General features: G+C 39.1%; 1 protein-coding gene across 3 annotated transcripts in view; it reads left to right on the top strand.

The window, feature by feature from the left end:
* CNTN3 (contactin 3) overlaps positions 1–16,483 on the top strand; it is a 299,956-nt gene that overhangs the window by 259,296 nt on the left and 24,177 nt on the right. For all 3 annotated transcript variants that reach the window (XM_032458081.1, XM_032458082.1, XM_032458083.1), the window contains exons 14-19: positions 5,949–6,066; positions 7,299–7,457; positions 7,556–7,705; positions 9,183–9,253; positions 10,236–10,470; positions 13,787–13,902. In XM_032458081.1, the coding sequence (XP_032313972.1) occupies positions 5,949–6,066; positions 7,299–7,457; positions 7,556–7,705; positions 9,183–9,253; positions 10,236–10,470; positions 13,787–13,902 (849 nt within the window). The remainder of the gene's footprint in view (positions 1–5,948; positions 6,067–7,298; positions 7,458–7,555; positions 7,706–9,182; positions 9,254–10,235; positions 10,471–13,786; positions 13,903–16,483) is intronic.

The raw sequence follows: 16,483 nt of genomic DNA on the forward strand, positions 1-16,483 counted from the left end.
TTACATATAAACTGTGTTAGCCATCACCTGTTCGGACAACTAGGCCTCAGACAGTTTCAGATAAAATTATTATTTTTTTTACATTTTTTATTGATTGATAATCATTTTACAATGTTGTGTCAAATTCCAGTGTAGAGCACAATTTTTCAGTTATACACGAACATATATATATTCATTATCACATTTTTTTCTCTGTGAGCTACCATAAGATCTTGTATATATTTCCCTGTGCTATACAGTATAATCTTGTTTATCTATTCTACAATTTTGAAATCCCATCTATCTCTTCCCACCCCCCCACCCCATTGGCAACCACAAGTTCGTGTTCTATGTCTGTGAGTCTATTTCTGTTTTGTATTTATGCTTTGTTTGTTTGTTTTTTTAGATTCCACATATGAGCGATCTCATGTGGTATTTTTCTTTCTCTTTCTGGCTTACTTCACTTAGAATGACATTCTCCAGGAGCATCCATGTTGCTGCAAATGGCATTATGTTGTTGGTTTTTATGGCTGAGTAGTATTCCATTGTATAAATATACCACATCTTCTTTATCTAGTCTTCTGTTGATGGGCATTTAGGCTGTTTCCATATCTTGGCTATTGTAAATAATGCTGCTATGAACATTGGGGTGCAGGTGTCATCCTGAAGTAGGGTTCCTTCTGGATATATGCCCAGGAGCGGGATTCCTGGGTCATACGGTAAGTCTATTCCTAGTCTTTTGAGGAATCTCCATACTGTTTTCCACAGTGGCTGCACCAAACTGCATTCCCACCAGCAGTGCAGGAGGGTTCCCTTTTCTCCACAGCCTCTCCAGCATTTGTCATTTGTGGATTTTTGAATGATGGCCATTCTGACTGGTGTGAGGTGATACCTCATTGTAGTTTTGATAAAATTATTGATCAGTCAGAAAAATTAAAACTGTTCCCAGGGTGAGGTCCCATTTTCATGTTTCAGCGGTTGCCAGTCATTTCTGTTGCTTGGGCACGCTGTGTACATTTGTAACATAGGTGGTCTTGTTGCAGCCATTTGCATTTGGTGGGGGGCAAGGTTTCACTTGGTTGGTCAGAAATACAGAGGTGAGTCATGTCTACCACCAGTTTCTTCAGGAAACTTCACAGAGAAAAACACCACTCAGGTTCCAGAAGTTACCTGTGTGTTCGACTGTTTGCAAGGCTGTGTATGATTTACATGCAGTGTCAGGGCTTGGAAGGCAACCTGGTGTTGGGATGAATAATTAATATTGGAATCTATACAATAACAGGCTGTGAAAAGTGATTTTAAAAAAAAGGGGGGGAGAACCTTCTGTTCTACCTTGCCTTCCAAATAGTTGTCAAAATGTCTCCACCCCCCCTTAAACTGGAAAAATGATGCTTCTTGGCAGCCCAGCAGTAGCATTTACATCAAGAGTGCTTCCTAGGAAACTGGTTTCTGCCAGTGGTTTGTGATATTGAACGTTCATGCTGCATTTGTACTGTTCAAGAAGTTTCTGTGGGTTCCAGGGTTTATGTTATACCTTGATTTTTAGCATATTGTAGATATCACTTGTGCTTTCTTCTTACCTGTAATTAGTAATGATCCATCTGCTTACTGATTTTCACCTGGCTTGGGTTAGCACATCGTGTAGTGTTTTTCTTTCAATGCACAGCGGTTTTTAAATTACATCAAAAATTCTATTAGCATCATCACCTAAGAAAATACAGGGAAAAGCTAATAAGCTCCTCTTCTATTTCATTTCATGCACACTGGATTTTCCTTTGCCATTTTTTCAAATCTGGATTTGATTTACAAATCCATATACTGTTTATACCTGTAACATGGTCTGGAAATGTGATCTTTTCTAGGAGAAATCTATATGATTAGATGAAAAAATAATTAGACAATTAAGTAATTCTAGCAAAGCTTAAAAATATTTTCAAATATAAGAGAAATTACTGTTGTGAAGATGTGAATATGAACCTCTAGTGTAGACCATTTTCTTCTTACCCTCTGTTGCTCAGTAGCTTATACCCATATTGCAAATCTTAGCGCAACTATCAATACATTGAGATGCCAGAAAATCATAGATTCCTCTATGTACTCTGAACTTGCATTACATTGTAATTTTACTTTGATTTGTTGTAGTCATTTGATTAATGGCTGTCTTTCAGCTGTAAGATCCATGAACATAAAGACGGTTTTCTTCCAACACCATTGTATCCCCAGATATAGCCGTTGCTTAAAAAAATAATTTTGAATGAATGATCCTATTTAAAAAGATAGCACTACTTTTGAGAAAGAGCTAAAATTCATACGACATAGGGAATGTCTTCCTCTTCTTAAACCTGTGTTTAAGTCATAGGAATAGGCTTCTCCCACTGCCAAAAGCTCTATTTTCAAATAATTCTGTGAACAGAAATAGAATAGAATAGAAATAGAATAGAAGAAAGCCTTTCTTTCTGGAAAGACTGGGAATTACTCTGCTGCACTTTGAGGGGGACTTTTTAAGAGAAAGGGAGACAGGGAAGTACAGAAAACGAAGCTTTGCCTCTGCGTCTTCCCAGTTCTAGTCTGTTGTATTTGAGGGAACAGGGAGAAAGGTGGATGTAGGAAAACAGTACAAAGACTAACTAGTTTAATGGACAATAAAGTAGAAGCTATTTTTATTCAGAGTTATTAGTGTTCCTAAGAATTTATTCGAAGATTATTCATGTTGGTAATGTCCATACATTTTTTTATGTGAATTCTGTTTATACTGTAAACAATGACAAGCTTGCCTCTAATTATATGTAAATAATAGATGCAATTTTACTGATAAATGTATTGAAAAATTATCAAGTACTGTTTACCACATTTAGACTAATTTTACTTGTATTTTTTTTGGACATTCCTGTCCTATCCCCTTTATCATAATTAATCAGTAATGAACTATTTTCTAACCTTTAACAGTGAAAATTGATGGGGACAGAAACTGGTTTGATGTAAGTGAAAATTCCCTCTGGAATTTCCTTTTCATTTTTTTAACTTTTATTAAATGCTTAGGCTTAATCAATTGCATCTTAATAAGAAATTATAGAATGTTCTAATTAATAGCACTTCTATTGTTATTAAACATTTAATTCTTCTGGAAGAAATTGAAGTTTATAACCACAGTCGCGTTATTTGATCACTTCAGCCTACGGTCCTATTTAAAGAGAAGCAGTTAGAGCTATAGTTGTAAAGAATAATGACTGCATTTTGAGAGTCATTATATCCTACCAAACAACACAAATCATAAGTCTACAGCCCCGTGAATTTTCACAAAATGAACACACTCAAGTAACCAACACTAAATCAGAAGCAACATGACCCATATTCCAGAAGTCCCCAATGTGCCTCATTGCAGGGCACTGTCCGTCCAAAGGTAGCTACAGTCTAGGTTTGTTGTATAATCGATTAGTATCATTGTACTGTTTTCTATCTGATTTATATCTTTTATGTTGCGACTTAGCCATGTTGACATATGTAGTTATAGTACATTGATTTTCATGGCCTAACAGTATTTCCTTAAGTGAGTGTTCCACTACTTATTAATCTATTGTGATGGACATTAGGCTGTTTCCATTCAGTAGCTATTATGGACAGTCCTGCTATAAACGTTCTTGTAAATGTCTTTGATAAATGCATGCACATATCTCTGCAAAGTATATACTTAGGAATGGAATTGCCAGGTTGTAGATTATACATATCCTGCCTTAGTAGGTATTTTTTAAACAAGATTCTAAGGTAGTTGCGCCAGTCTACACTGGCATTAGAATGATAAGAGTTCGGTTGTTACATGTCCTCATCAGGACTGGAAATTTCCTGCTTCTTTCATTGTATACATATGGTGTGTGCCATGTGATTTTATTTAACCTTTATTAAATAAACTTATTTTAAATTTGTAAAAATAACTTGTTCCCCATGTATATCTATTACCCTGACGGGTATACATCGAAAGAGCAGAGATCGTGTATAAAACACTTCTCTACGCTCAAGTGAATCTCATACGGCAAGTGTTCAATGACCTTTTGTTAAGATGCATCTTGATTCTATATATTGTTCCATTAAACAGCAGTAGATAGGGTGAGAGCAAAAAAGCACTTAGAAGAGAAACAACATGAATATATTCTATTGAGAGAGACAATAATTAAGGACAAGTTCCTTCTTAATTTTTGTTATTTTCCTTAAATGTATTGATCCACTCTACTTCATGTTGGTACAGAAAAAAAATCAGTGGTTCCTACTGTCTACATGTTCATTGCTTCCTTTTTCACCCTACAGTGTAAAAAATAATTAAAAATTATATTTCCCCTGATGGTGAGCCTAGCTGCATTCCTTCAGGAAGATGGTTTGGTTATTACACAGTGTAGCTAAGTTATGTCTCTCTTCACCCATCAATACCAGAGTGAACAGAAGTAACAAGTCCAACATTAATCTCTTCCTCACCCCTTCAGGAGGCAAAAACCAGCTTATATGCCTAAAAGCTATATGCATGTGTCTAAGGACATAAAGAAAGTCCAGGTTCCAATTCTCTTTTTTACCCAACTGCTTTCAGAATAAGCAAATAAATGCAGGGAAGGATAATAACTCACCCCACTGCCTTGATGGAATTTAATAGTAACCATTCTTACTTCACTGAAAATAAGAGATTTCTATAGAAATGATAATCAACCTCCTGTGAGTATATGGAGCTCATAAAACCTGAAGAGTTTCTAAAGGTCAGCGAGCATTGAAGGTTTTGTCCTGGGGATAAATTTGTAAATAGCCCTGAGGAAAAAGAGAGAGAGGGAGGGGAAGGAAAAAGTTTAACTTGATGAAAGTAAAATGTGCAAGCTTAACAGTTTCTGGATTATCATTTAATTACAGCCATCAATCACCTCACATCTGCCTTTTCCCAGTACACAGGAAGTTTAAGCTAAAGCCATACAATCCAACCAACAGAGAATAGATACCCCATTAAGAATCCTATGGATGGGAAGCAATATTTAAGAAATTACCCTATAGGAGATCTTAGGAAATGACCTAAAAGCATGATAGGAGAATCTATCTTTCAACAAATACTTGGAAAACCCAAGACTAAAACTATCCTTTTAATTAATAAAACAAATCACTGATCACTTCCTCTGCTGTACCAGTTTAGAGATTTTCCAGTAAGTGATCATTTCCCAAGGGCTTTGCTTTCCAAATCATTTTATTTCAATCCATACTTTTACTAATGCATGACACTGGCCTGCAGTTAGTCATTTTATGAGTGTGATTTTACATTCTTTTAAAACGAGGACCATTTGAAGTTGAGCTTTTAGAAATACATTTGCTTCATTAATTGGCTTTGTGGAGCACCCACCAATGTCTTTATGGACAGCTATTATTTTTTGGTTTAAAATGTTTTAATTTATTTTTTATTGAGGGGTTCATACTGACTGTCCCTAAATTCTATAGCAAAGGAATTAAATAGCATTAGTCTTTTTAAATGCTCCAGTGTGTTCAGAAAAGTGTTTCAACCGTGATAATCCCCTTGTCGGGCCGCGTTTATCTCCCAGCAGATACCTAAATGCTTCCCTCCTCTTCTCAGGCAGATAATTGCAAGGAGGTTGGAACCAGAGAAAAAAGTCGAGCTGGTGCTGAGCAGCGGATATAAAAAGAACTGTCACCCTGGTGGAAGTAAATGACTCTGAGACTGTAATCTCTGCCCTTATTTATTTTTGAAACCATAAATGCCCAGGGGAAAGCGTGCCATTTATTTAGCTACAGAAGTCCGTGTCTGCAGTCATGTATGGCTTTTAATGTGTTTCTGTTTCTGTCCTTTCCATTGTTGCAGTCTTCTGCCTTATAACCACCTTGGTCTTCTCTCTAAATATAGCTTTTATCCCAATGGTGTTATTGGCCATAGCCTTCAAGATTTTTTGTATTTTCAATATAGTGATATGTTCATTACCTGTTTTTTCCAACAGAGTTCATCAGGCGATTTAATGATCAGAAACATTCAGTTGAAACACAGTGGAAAATATGTTTGTATGGTGCAGACGGGGGTAGACAGTGTTTCATCTGCCGCCGACCTCATAGTTAGAGGTAAATATTAACGGCTTGATGTGTTTTTTTTTTTAATTTTGCATCTTAACTGATCATTTCTTACGGAAGGAAAGACCATGATGAGATAGCTTATGAGCATGCGAGTTACAGTATTGCTTTGATTCCCATCCCCCACTATAGACCAGAAGACGTGACAATACGGATGGCTAATTCAAAGAAATAAAAATCTCAACTTTGCCATTCAAATAGCTCACACTGTAATAAGCATCCCACAGCTGCTGCCAAGCTCATGTGTTTTTGAGCATGCCATTAATTCAGCGATGTTTAGTATGAAGGAGAATTGTGATATTGTGTGTGTGTGTCTCCTTCCAAAGAAACCAGAATCATCCAGGATGCCTGAGAAAATTTGCCAATCTGAGCTCCTGTCCAGAGTACTGATTTGCTGCTGGGCTGAAAAATGACCAGAGTGCATCATAGAATAAAACAGCTTTAGATAACAGACTAGGAACTACAGAGATGTACCAGTATATGAATGCAAAAGGCATCAAGCCAAAAGTAAAGCATGTTGAATTTGGAAAGGTGCAGGAATCCTGCTGAACAGAGGACTCAAAAAGCAGATGTCATTTGCAATTGTGGAGTATTAGGATTTTGGAATCCCTGACTCACATCCAGGTTTAATATCTAACAACAGAAATGTGAAAGTTAAAAAGTAGTAGCTTTCTTGCAGGGTAAATGTCCTTTTTTTCCTAAGTTTTTTTTCCTGTGTTTTAGTCTCCTCTAACTATATTCAAGTGCCTAAAAGTAAGACTGTACAAATCTCAAATTTATTTTTACGTCATTGTGTAATCCTAACGAAAGGGCTGCCCCTCGTCTCTTCCTCTTGGCTCATGTTGATAAAGAGCCTCCATTCACCTGCTGGCCAGGTTTCCCTGTGTCAGGCACCCTGCACAGCTGTGCCCAGTGGCCCTCACCAAGGTCAGAACTTGACTGTGGTGGTGGTTTCACTGGGGTATCCATCTATCAAAATTCATCAAATTGTACAAAAAAAAATTTATTAAACACTATAGGCTATGGTTTTATTTTCTGTACTATTTCAGACACACTTTTTTATTTCTTTGAGCTCTGGCTTTAAATCTGGATTTGTTCCCTAAGTGTTTTTGAAATTGGGATCCATTGGCGATGTTAAAGTGTCACGTGACTTGTTCTCCACTTTGATAGAGGATGACATTTATGGCATTGCTCACCGTGGTTTGCATTATCACCTTTCTCAGGTTCACCTGGACCACCGGAAAACGTGAAGGTAGATGAAATTACAGATACAACAGCTCAACTATCTTGGAAAGAAGGTACAGACAACCATAGCCCGGTTATCGCCTATTCTGTCCAGGCGCGGACACCCTTCTCTGTGGGTTGGCAGACGGCCTCAACAGGTAAAGGGGGAGATACAGATGCCACCAGTACTATAAGCGGATTTCAGGTCAGTGCTCAGACATACAGACTTTCACCTCTGTGAAATACTCCTTTGTAGTGCCTGAGGTCATTGATGGGAAAACGCACACAGCTACGGTGGTCGAGTTAAATCCGTGGGTGGAATATGAATTTCGAATTGTGGCCAGTAACAAAATCGGAGGTGGAGAACCCAGTTTACCCTCAGAAAAAGTAAGGACTGAAGAGGCAGGTTAGTGTTTTTGTTTCCTGAGTAATGGTTTCATAGGTTTTCCTGAGTATGTGTTTCCACTTCCCCTGGCCTTGGTCTCCAGGTCAGCAGGGGTTCAGCCTCAAATGACCCACTGTTGCAATTATCTGACCCATCTAATGGCAGACTGGCCATCTGGCATTTGTCAACAGACTCATATGTAAGTGATTCTGATGTAGCAGGACATTTGCAGGAGTTCAGTGTATCATCAGCATTCATTAGTGCATGTGGAGTGAATATGTTTTTGTCACTTAAGGTTATAATTACTCTCTGACATAGTCACCCTGTTAACAGGGGAAGCGTTGTTTTCATTTACAACAAGCATTGACAGATTGGTAGGATAATGACATTTGGGAGTTCTACTGCTAGGAAATCTCATTCTGCTACCAAGCACAGTGAACGAGCTTCAGCGATTGATGAATAGGTATATTTTGGCCCCTCACATATTAAAATAGGAGAGAATCATTGTTGAAACTTTCCGTGTGGGGCAACTATTAATATTAACCATTAGAGTCTTTGTAATGCTAAAAATATCCTAATGTTAAAACTGAAAAGTAGAAAGTATACATGCTATCACATTATTGAGGTATCAGAGAAGATCTGAAGACTTTCCTTTTCAGAATCTGTAGTATCAACTAAGTGACTAGAATTGTGTTTGAAATACAGCCAGTACGTCACTTTAGGAATGAAGCCAAGATAGAGTTATGGAGTACATTTCAATAACTTTAGTGATGCTTTTACTCAGGACCATGCATATAATGCCTATGTCAGGTATTGTGAGAAGTTGGAGAACCATGTCTGTCTTGGTTCTTTGCTCATTTATTCACAGAACACATATTTAGGGAGCATCTGCTGTGTGCTGAGCACTTTCTAGGTGTGATGGATACAGCTGTGAATACAACAAAGACCAGCCTTCAGGGAACATGTCTTCTAGGTGTGCCGTGGGATTTACCTAGCATAAAGTTCTCAGTGTCAGTGAGAAGTCTGATGCCTCTGCAAGATTCATAGAGAATATCTCATAACAGGACTTGAAGATTTGAGTCTGGGTCATTTTTATATACAGTCAATAATGTTCTGAGATTTAGATCTCTACTTGGAATAATCACAAGTTACATGTTCATGCTGGCTTGATTTACCATCACTTCTGGTGACTCGCTTTTTCTTATTTTATTAACCTTCGTACTGAGTCATTTTTTTCTTACTATTTGAGATACTTTGAATCTTTAAAAATTTTATGCAAATAGAAATGTGATGATCTCCCCAAAAGATATATATATATATATACACACACATATATATTGCATATATATGTACCTGTGCACACACACACTTAACACATGTGTAATCTGCCAATGATCAAATTACTTCAGATTTTAAAAGTAAGCCGCACTGAGTCTTCTTTCAGACAAGCATTACCAAATGCAAATCGGGTTTCATCTCTTCTCTCTAACCTATACAGTTCCAGAAGTGCCTCCTTCAGAAGTCAGTGGAGGAGGTGGAAGCCGGTCTGAACTGGTGATAACCTGGGATGTAAGTGTCTGGGCAGAGTCTTCCCCCTCAGGGTGATGCTCTTCCCACAGTCTTGGCTTCCTGTTGGTGCTAGTGGTGCTGACGGTGGTGGCGGTACCAGAGGCTAATATTTTGGAACGTTCACTCTGTGTTAATCACTGTTCCCAGCATTTTGCTTATTTTTTTCACTTCATTCTTGCAACATTTTTTAGATGAAAACGTTAAGGCATAGAGATATTAAATAATTCACCCAAGTTCATGTAAATAATAAACGTGGGGTGAGAGTCAAGTCCTGGCTCTTTACTCGGGAGCTGCCCTCAGGGCTCTCCCTGCAGCTGCACCCCCGCTGATGGTGTACACCCCTCTTTTCCAGCAGGTGCTGTTTCCTGGCCATTGTTTCAGCCCTTGCTTTACATCATAATTAGGAAGAATGTTAATTAACACAGTCAGAAGGCACTGGTTTTATTTATTTTATCTGAAAATGTCGAGGAAAAAAATTTAAAAATCAATAGATCATGATGGTGGGTCAGTAGTAATTTCTGACACGATGCAAATACAGTTTTGAGTTTAATACATTGTTTTTACTTCCTCTTTTTAAGTTTCACTCTTTTGCACTTAATCATCATATCAATGTGTGATTTTTTGCCCCATGAAGTCAACACTAGGGATTAGATGATTTTTATTTGATTTAGAGATGCAATATATTCAACTGAAAGTGTATCTTTATTACTCACAACTCAAATGGGGGCTGCAGGACGCTCAAAAAATCTGAATAATTTTGGAGAATTTCAGTTAGTTATCTGGATGGCTATGAAAGAGTGCCATGTGTCTATTTAAAAGCAGCTGACTGTTCCTCTGACCTTTTTCTCTTTTTTTAATCTAACCACTTAATAAAACATAGACTGTTATTCGATGGCTTTTACAAAAGATTTTGTTTTACAGCTGCATTTATTTTGGTCTTTCCTCAGGGGTAAGCGTGATTTAATGTATCTTTGCTTTACAGCCAGTCCCTGAAGAACTACAGAATGGTGAAGGTTTTGGTTATGTTGTTGCTTTCCGCCCACTTGGAGTTACCAACTGGATCCAGACAGTGGTCACATCTCCTGAGACCCCGAGATATGTCTTCAGGAATGAAAGCATCCTGCCCTTTTCACTGTATGAAGTTAAAGTGGGTGTTTATAACAACAAAGGTGAAGGACCGTTTAGCCCAGTGACCACAGTATTCTCTGCAGAAGAAGGTACAGAAACGTTACAATTATACAGATGGTCTTCGACTTAAGATTTTTCAACTTTACAGTGACGCGCACGTGACCCACCCATTCACAAGAAACTGTACTTCGAGTTTTGAATTTTAATCTTGTCCTAGCGACATGTAGTAAAATAATCTCTCGTGATGCTGGTAGCAGCAGCCACAGCTCCGAGTCAGGCAGGCAATCACAAGGGTAAATGATGGATACACTTAGGACCATTCTGTACCATTCAGCTATTCTGCTTTTCACCTTCAATACAGTATTCAGTAAATTATAGGAGATATTCAACACTTTATTGTAAAATAAACCTTGTATTGGATGATTTCACCCCACTGTAGGCCAATGCCAATGTTCAGAGCATGTGTAAGGTAAGCTAGGCTAAGCTATGCTGTTTTGGTAAGTTAGATTTTTTAGCATTTTTGACTTATGCTATTTCCAACTTATGATGGGCTTATCGAGCTGTAACCCCTTCATAAGTTGAGGAAGATCTGTATATCAGCTCCAAACTAATAAGCCCATTGGGCTCCAAAAACCAATTTGGAAGTTCTTTGTGACTTCAGATACATTTCTTCAAAAGAAGAATGAAGTCATAGTTAGATTCCTTGTCCAGGTAATGAAGATCAACCATGCCTGCTTGAGACTCAGTGGATAGTTGAAGGACATAACAATTAGTTAAAAAGCTGTTTGTGAGGAACACATTGAGTCCCAGCCTGTGAAGCAGGGACAACATGGCCTTCCACAGCTTTCTTCTTGGAGATAAGATTAAGATATCTTTGAAGTGCCCTAGTCTCAAGCTTTATCATGGTTTCTATCCCTGAGTAAATGGTTGTAACAGGATGGAGAGGGAGGACTAGAAGTGTGACACTGGAGAATGTGGAATGTGCATGTTTGAGAATGTGTCTTCCCAGTTCCAGATGCTGTAAATTCGTACCAACTCCACTCTGGACTCTCTCCATTTCTCTGCCTTTTTTTTTATACCTCTCCCAGATATTGTATTTCTTTATTTTATTTTATTTTTAAAAAATTTGTATTGATTTATAATCATTTTACAATGTTGTATCAAATTCCAGTGTAGAGCACAATTTTTCAGTCATACATGATCATATATATATTCACTGAGACATTTTTTTCTCTGTGAGCTACCATAAGATCTTGTGCATATTTCCCTGTGCTATACAGTATAATCTTGTTTATCTATTCTACAATTTTGAAATCCCATCTATCCCTTCCCACCCTCCACCCCCTTGGCAACCACAAGTTTGTATTCTATGTCTATGAGTCTATTTCTGTTTTGTATTTATGCTTTGTTTTTGTTGTTTTTGTTTTTCGATTCCACATATGAGCGATCTCATATATTTTTCTTTCTCTTTCTGGCTTACTTCACTTAGAATGACATTCTCCAGGTGCATCCATGTTGCATTTCTTTATAAGATAACAACGTTAGGACAATCCTATGAAACTGCCGTTTTCTAGCTCAAGAGCAGCTGAATATCGGCTATCTCATGTGGTTCTACCTAATTAGAATGGCAGGAGCTAACATGTATTGAATGCTTACGATCAGCCAGACATTACCTAATATGAATCTTCCAAGGAGGAGTGCCATAGAGATACTATTGTTATTTCCCATTTACACAAATGGAAAGAAAATGGAAGCTTGATGAAAAAAAATTAATGAACTTGCCAAAATCCATACAGACTCATATTGAGCTAGTATTTTTAACGCAGGGCCTTTGCTCTTGACACATTTGAGCTCATGAAATATGACCTCACAGTATCTCCTCTACCCTCCAAACCTTACAGGAAATTGCAAACACTGGCATACAATTCTCATTCCTAAAAACAACGAGACTCAGTTTTTCTTATTACCCTCTCCCTCTATTTCTATTCTTTTTCCACTGAGTTCTGAGAGAAAAAGGAACAGGCATTATAAAAATTTTTGCAAAAGAAAGAACTTTTATATTCATAGCCAGACGCCATTTGCAAGAGTTGCCAGGCAGATTTTCATTACACAGGCAGTTCAGGGGTCTGGGGAGTGATCGCAATTAACCAAGGAGTTTTCAGGCACTGCCTTCACTGTGCATCCTGAATGCGGAGGACCGGCAGTGGGGGAGGGAGGGACAGCCAGAGCCTTTTACTCTTCTTGCCTCCTGCACTTTCCTTCTCCTGTTGCCATTCCTGCCTCCACTGATGAGTTGGTTAAAGGTCTTTCTGTTCCAAATGTCAAAAAATGATTTGACTTGTCTTTGAAAAAAGTGAGGGCATTATTGGAAATATACTCAGACCTTTTGTTGAATCAAAGGAGAAGTAAACAACGAACCTCATGAAGAGCCTTAGTCAGAGAAGCTCTGGGCCCTCAGAAACCTAGAGCCTCTCTAGGGCAGCAGAGCTGGACTGACTGGCCCCAAGTCTTCCTTGTTTCTCCAAACCAATTGCCAAATTCTCAGGAGAAAAAAAAATCTAATAGACCCATCCTTGGAGCTGGCGTCAATCAGCCATGGCTAGGGCATCATTTATCACAGAGATGGATAATAGGGGAGGAGGCATCTCTGCTCAGAGCAGTGCCCTGAGAGGGGAGAATCACTGTGAGCCCCAAGAGTTGTCCATTACAAAGGGGATCTTTTTAAAATTTGTTGTTGTTGTTGTTGTTGTTGTTGTTGTTGTTGGGGGAGGTAATTAGATTGATTTATTGATTGATTGAATGAAGGCACTGGGGACTGAACCCAGGACTCGTACATGCTAGGCATGCACTCTACCACTGAGCTATACCCTCCCCCGGCAAAGGGGATCTTTTTACTGTGCAGAAAGCTATGTGCATGATTATCTACTTCACAAGAGTACAGGGTCTCATTTAACCTTGCCCCTCCTGTGGCCCTAGCTAGACAGGATAATCACTAAATGCTTATTGAATAAATGAACTCTGTAGACCTTGACCTTTGTTTGGCAAGACAAAAAAAGTAGCATTTGTGGGCATAGGATTTCCCATGGGGCTGTGGGAAGGAGAGGAGAGAAATAATGATAGGGAGGAAAGAACAAAGGGAAAAAGAGAGGGAAAGTGGGAGTCCCAGAAGGAAGTGCAGGAGAGGGAAGTAGAGTTGCTCTGACTGTTCACAAGTAAACGCTCATGGCTGTGATACCGTCTCTTCCTGAGAAATGGAAAGTGACCAAGACATGGTTCATGATGTCAAATACTTTTACAGAATATCTTATAATACTTTCAAATGTGTTAAAATGCTTTTTTAAACAATAAAATTTTTTAATTAACTGTAAAAATTATAATTGTATTTCACTTTCTGTTCCCAAATAGAGCCTACAGTAGCTCCATCTCAAGTCTCCGCAAATAGCCTGTCTTCCTCAGAAATTGAGGTTTCCTGGAACGCCGTTCCTTGGAAGTTGAGCAATGGACGTTTACTTGGCTATGAGGTGATTTCTTCTGCAATTAATTGACTCATGTTTCTATGTTGCTGTGATGCCTTTTCTCTTAAAAGTCTTTTTAACAATGATATCCTAGCTGAAGTCTGACTTCAGTTCTTAGGATATTTCTGCCAGTAGTGCCAATAGTAAATCACTTTCTTCCTGCTTTGTCTTATTTTTTTGGTGGCCTTGTTACTTCGAGACTCTGGAGAAGTCAGCTGTGTCTAATGTAATTCTTGCCTTCCAAGAATTCTCTTTGGTGACATAAGATGAAAGATCTAAAACAGGATAACACAAGACCAAATGTAACGAAGGTCAAAATTGGTCACACAGATAATGGTTAAAGGATGAGCGATCTTGAAAGGTGTCATAAGGGTAGTAAGGCTTAACAGGACTTTAAATAAAAAGTACGTAAATGTAGAGAACGTGGAAACATTGCAGATGGGACATGGTACATTGGAGGAGTAGAAGGAGTAGAATCCAGCTGCAGAAGGTGGTTCCTGTAGGAGAGGTGACGGCAGAAAGGTACAGCAGGGCAGGTCACAGGCAGCTTTGAATGTTACAAAGAACCATTTGACTGGACCTCATGTTTCATAGGGAGCAGTCGGAGAGAACTGGGAGCAGCTGAGCTGAGAACTGACAAGATAAAAAGTAGAGTCTTAAGAAGATTCCTCTGATGATGATATTGTAGTAGCCAGAGGTGTGATTTCACCCCCACCCACAGCCATGTTCTTAGGAAACTCCCCTCCTGACTCAGTGGCAGGCTTGCACAGGCACATTTGCAATGTGGGACCCTGTACCCCGCCACGTGTCAACATAACCTCCAGTGACTGCACCAGGGTGGCCACTGGAGCAAAGGCAGCTGACTCATGGACAGTTAAATTGAGCAAGTCAGATTCTTGTTTGTTGTGTTGAAGTAAGCAATATAGAGAGTGTATTTAGTGAGTGCAGTGCCATTATATGTCAAATGTAGGATTTATTTCAGACTTCGCAAGCAAAGGCTGTGGGCGGACAGGACAAAGCTCGTCTGCAGAGATGAGAATGGAGGGGACATACTCTCATGCAGCCCTGAAGAATGGAGGAGACAAGGCCATGGAGTCTTTAACGAGCAAAACAGAACAGCTCTTCAACTGTTGCCCTATTCTCAAGTGGACTGTCTATGTTCTTTATGTTACCTTGTCTTCCTTTTCAGTCAACTCTCTTTACATTTGAACTTAAGAGTGTTTCTGGTCTTTGTAACCAAATAAGCAGAGACTTGAATAAATATTAATGACAAAATAAAGAAAGGATAAGATAGAGCAGTGATGCTCAAAGGATGCACCATGGGCCACGTTCCCCACAATTACCTGAATTTTTGCTAAAGATGAGCCCTCAGAATCCTCCCTGGACCCACTGAACCCAAACATCTAGATGTGGGTGTTGTTAACACACGTTTTCACTGAGTACCTATAGAGAAACGTCTTCCTGCACACTGATGTATAGGTAGCACTGGTCTTGACACAGAGACACTTGATCATGGACAGAGCTGTCCAGACATAAGGAAAGCGAAGTGGTATTGAAGGAGTGAAACACCACATACATAAAGCAGAGCCAATTGATCAGCATCTCAAAGGAAGCCAAGCCCATTTGGATGGAAAATGCCTTTAATTCTATGCCAGTGAATGAAAGCAATGAAAGATGGTAGGCAACCCATAGTAGTTTCCCAGTCATTGGAGAAACACAGGTGGGATAGGAGGAACACAGATGTGAAGGAGCCTAGTTCTGAAGTCAAACCTAGGCCACATCTCAACTCTGCCACCCACTATGCTGGACAAGTTACATCAATTTTGTGAGCCTCATTTTCCTCACCTGCAGAGTGGGAACACTTAGAGGGCTAAGTGAATTAGGATTTTGAAAGGATTGAATGAGATTAGATACTTAATGTGCTTCTCACAGTTTCTGGCTCATAATAATAAGCAATGAATAAGGGTGAGCCGTGTCTCCAAAGAATTTTTGAGATATTAGTTTATAGATTTCTCCCTAGGAAATATTTTCAAGCACTTCCTCATCTTCAAGCTCCTTTGCCTCACAAGAGCTGGTGACAGCTAGTCAAAGGGAGTCATCTGCAGGATCCCTTCCTTCCTCATTTTGTTTCCAAAACTTAAGCCTTTGTTCCATGTATCCTGGAGGGTAAGAACAGAGAAAAGGCCACAGAGGAAAAAATAAAAGAGAAACTTCGGGTGACATTGGAGGAAACAAAGATTTGAGGCTGACAAAATTCTCCTGGACCCCACACCTTTCTCCCTGGCAGTGCCCAGGTTGGGGGCAAGACCGCAGATGGGGACAGCAGTGCTTCCTATGCTCAGCAGTGACGTCTCCTTCCCCAAGTGTGGCAGAACGGCCCAGACCAAAGGGATTAGATCAGTGTCAAAGTGAATTCCTTCAGCAGGGCTTTGGGAAGGGAGCCCCAGGAGTGACTCAAGTCATATTTTCCCATTAGGTGAGCAGTATATGGAATTTAATGCTAAATCAAATTCGCTGAATAAAAATGAATGAACACATTTTGCATTCCTCAGACAGTAGAGTGAGATCAGCTCCTCCCCCATTCATA

The sequence above is a fragment of the Camelus ferus genome, chromosome 17, assembly GCF_009834535.1.
Source record: "Camelus ferus isolate YT-003-E chromosome 17, BCGSAC_Cfer_1.0, whole genome shotgun sequence".
NCBI classification, from domain to species: Eukaryota; Metazoa; Chordata; class Mammalia; order Artiodactyla; family Camelidae; genus Camelus; species Camelus ferus.